Source organism: Dasypus novemcinctus, chromosome 10 (genome assembly GCF_030445035.2).
Source record: "Dasypus novemcinctus isolate mDasNov1 chromosome 10, mDasNov1.1.hap2, whole genome shotgun sequence".
NCBI classification, from domain to species: domain Eukaryota; kingdom Metazoa; phylum Chordata; class Mammalia; order Cingulata; family Dasypodidae; genus Dasypus; species Dasypus novemcinctus.
Window position 1 is genome coordinate 22,138,906 of NC_080682.1, and position 1,984 is coordinate 22,140,889.

The 1,984-nt window shown below is 35.9% G+C and overlaps 1 protein-coding gene across 1 annotated transcript; it reads left to right on the forward strand.

Moving 5' to 3' along the window:
• The first annotated feature begins 499 nt into the window (after positions 1-499).
• On the forward strand, positions 500-1,435 carry LOC101417387 (olfactory receptor 9G19-like). Its single transcript, XM_004471064.3, has one exon. The coding sequence runs from the start codon at positions 500-502 to the stop codon at positions 1,433-1,435; it is 936 nt and encodes a 311-aa protein (XP_004471121.3).
• Positions 1,436-1,984: the final 549 nt, after the last annotated feature.

Below are 1,984 nucleotides of genomic sequence, written 5' to 3' on the forward strand. Positions count from 1 at the left end.
GAAGGAGTTGAATAAAATATAATAATTGCATTCAAAGAAATTAGAGTCTAGTAAACTTCTGAAGAGATTCTGAAATACAGTTAGTAAAATAAATTTTTCTCCTCCATGTAAATGTCTGGAAAAAGACCAAGGAACAGAGACTATAACACCCTTTCAAATTCTCTTTTTTATATCAATTACATGGTCCCCAACCCATATGTACAAGCAGAAGAGAACACAAACCATTTACCCTCCCTGTAAAATGAGCACAAAATAGATTAGTAGTGGGCACCATTAATGATATCTTAATACAGAAGCAGAGAAGTGGTTCTCCAGCTATAAAAAAAGGAGTTATACCTGGGCATGAATATTTTTCACCATGAGCCATCAAAGTGTGTCACTTTGGATTTTTAAAGCTCTAAAATGGCAAATGATGGGAAGAGGGGTACACTGTATTGTATTGAGTTATGAAATTATCTTTGCTCTTTTTAAAGAGAAAGACTACAGAAATCCAAAATATATGGACAAGAAAAATTTCACCAAAGTGAAGGAGTTCATTCTTTTAGGGTTCACAGCTGACTTGCAGTTGCAGAGGATACTTTTTTTGATCTTCCTCATAATTTATGTCTTCTGTCTCTTGGGAAACCTCACCTTGATTTCTCTGATCTATGCTGATTCTCGCCTCCATACACCCATGTATTTCTTCGTCAGGAACCTGTCATTCCTGGACATCTGGTATTCTTCTGTCTTTGCCCCCAAAATTCTGATGATCTGCATCTCTGAAGACAAAAGCATTTCCTTTGCTGGTTGCCTGGTTCAGTTCTTCTTTGCTGCTGGGCTCGATTTTAGTGAATGTTACTTGTTGGCTGCCATGGCTTATGACCGATATGTGGCCATCTCCAACCCCCTGCTTTATTCCCAGGCAATGTCCCCAAAGTTATGTGACAGTCTTCTTGCAGCTTCATATTTTGTTGGCTTTATTAACTCAACAATCGTCACAAGCAAGACGTTTACCCTGAGCTTCTGTGGCAACAATGTCATCGATGATTTCTTCTGTGATCTGCCTCCTCTTGTGAAGTTGGCATGTGATGTGAAGGAGAGCTACCAGGCTGTGATCTTTTTCACACTAGTCTCCAATGTCATGGCTCCCATCATACTTATTCTTGCCTCCTATCTCTTCATCATTGCTGCCATTTTGAACATTCGCTCTACCCAAGGCCGTCTGAAGGCTTTTTCCACTTGTGGCTCTCATGTGACAGCAGTGACCTTGTACTATGGTTCGATTCTCTTCATTTACTCCAGACCGAGCACTAGCTATGCTCTGGAACAGGATAAAGTGGTGTCTGTGTTCTATACTGTGATCATTCCAATGTTGAACCCTTTCATCTATAGCTTACGAAATAAAGATGTTAAAGATGCCCTGAAGAAAATGTTGGCTAGAGCCCATGGTTCTTAAATGAATATACTTGGTAAACAATGGCTGTAGCTTTACAAATTATCTTCATGTCATTAAAATCATCTGGAACTCTCAGAATTAAATTAAATAGGACAATCATTAGATAATATGGAAACACCAGTTTGCTTTTGTCCTTTTAAGCTGTGTACTATTGTATTTGAGTTTATCTTTAAAATATTGTAGTTTAAATAGGGATTTTTTTTGGAAAAAAAACCTCCTGTTTTCTTGAAATATAATGTATAAAACTGCTTATACCTTAAGATATTTAAAAGAAAAACATTAATTTTTTACTGTTGCCTGGCAGTTTATAAATTGTAAGCATTTTTAATACAGTTTTATTGAAGTATATCATTCATACAGGCTCATGTATAAACAATAAGGGTAAAGTAAAGTTTGTGAACTTAAAAATCAAATACGCATGTAGGTATTTTTAATGTATAAATAAGAAAATGTGAAAGATACACGTGGTTATCAGACCTTTGTTAGAATTAGATGTTTTTAATGACTTATGTTAAAACATGTCATTCATAGTAAAATAATCAAGTAGGT

What these genes read in the sequence shown, in the direction of transcription:
- LOC101417387 (XM_004471064.3), top strand. Translation starts at nt 500, where the DNA reads ATGGACAAGAAAAATTTCACCAAAGTGAAGGAGTTCATTCTTTTAGGG.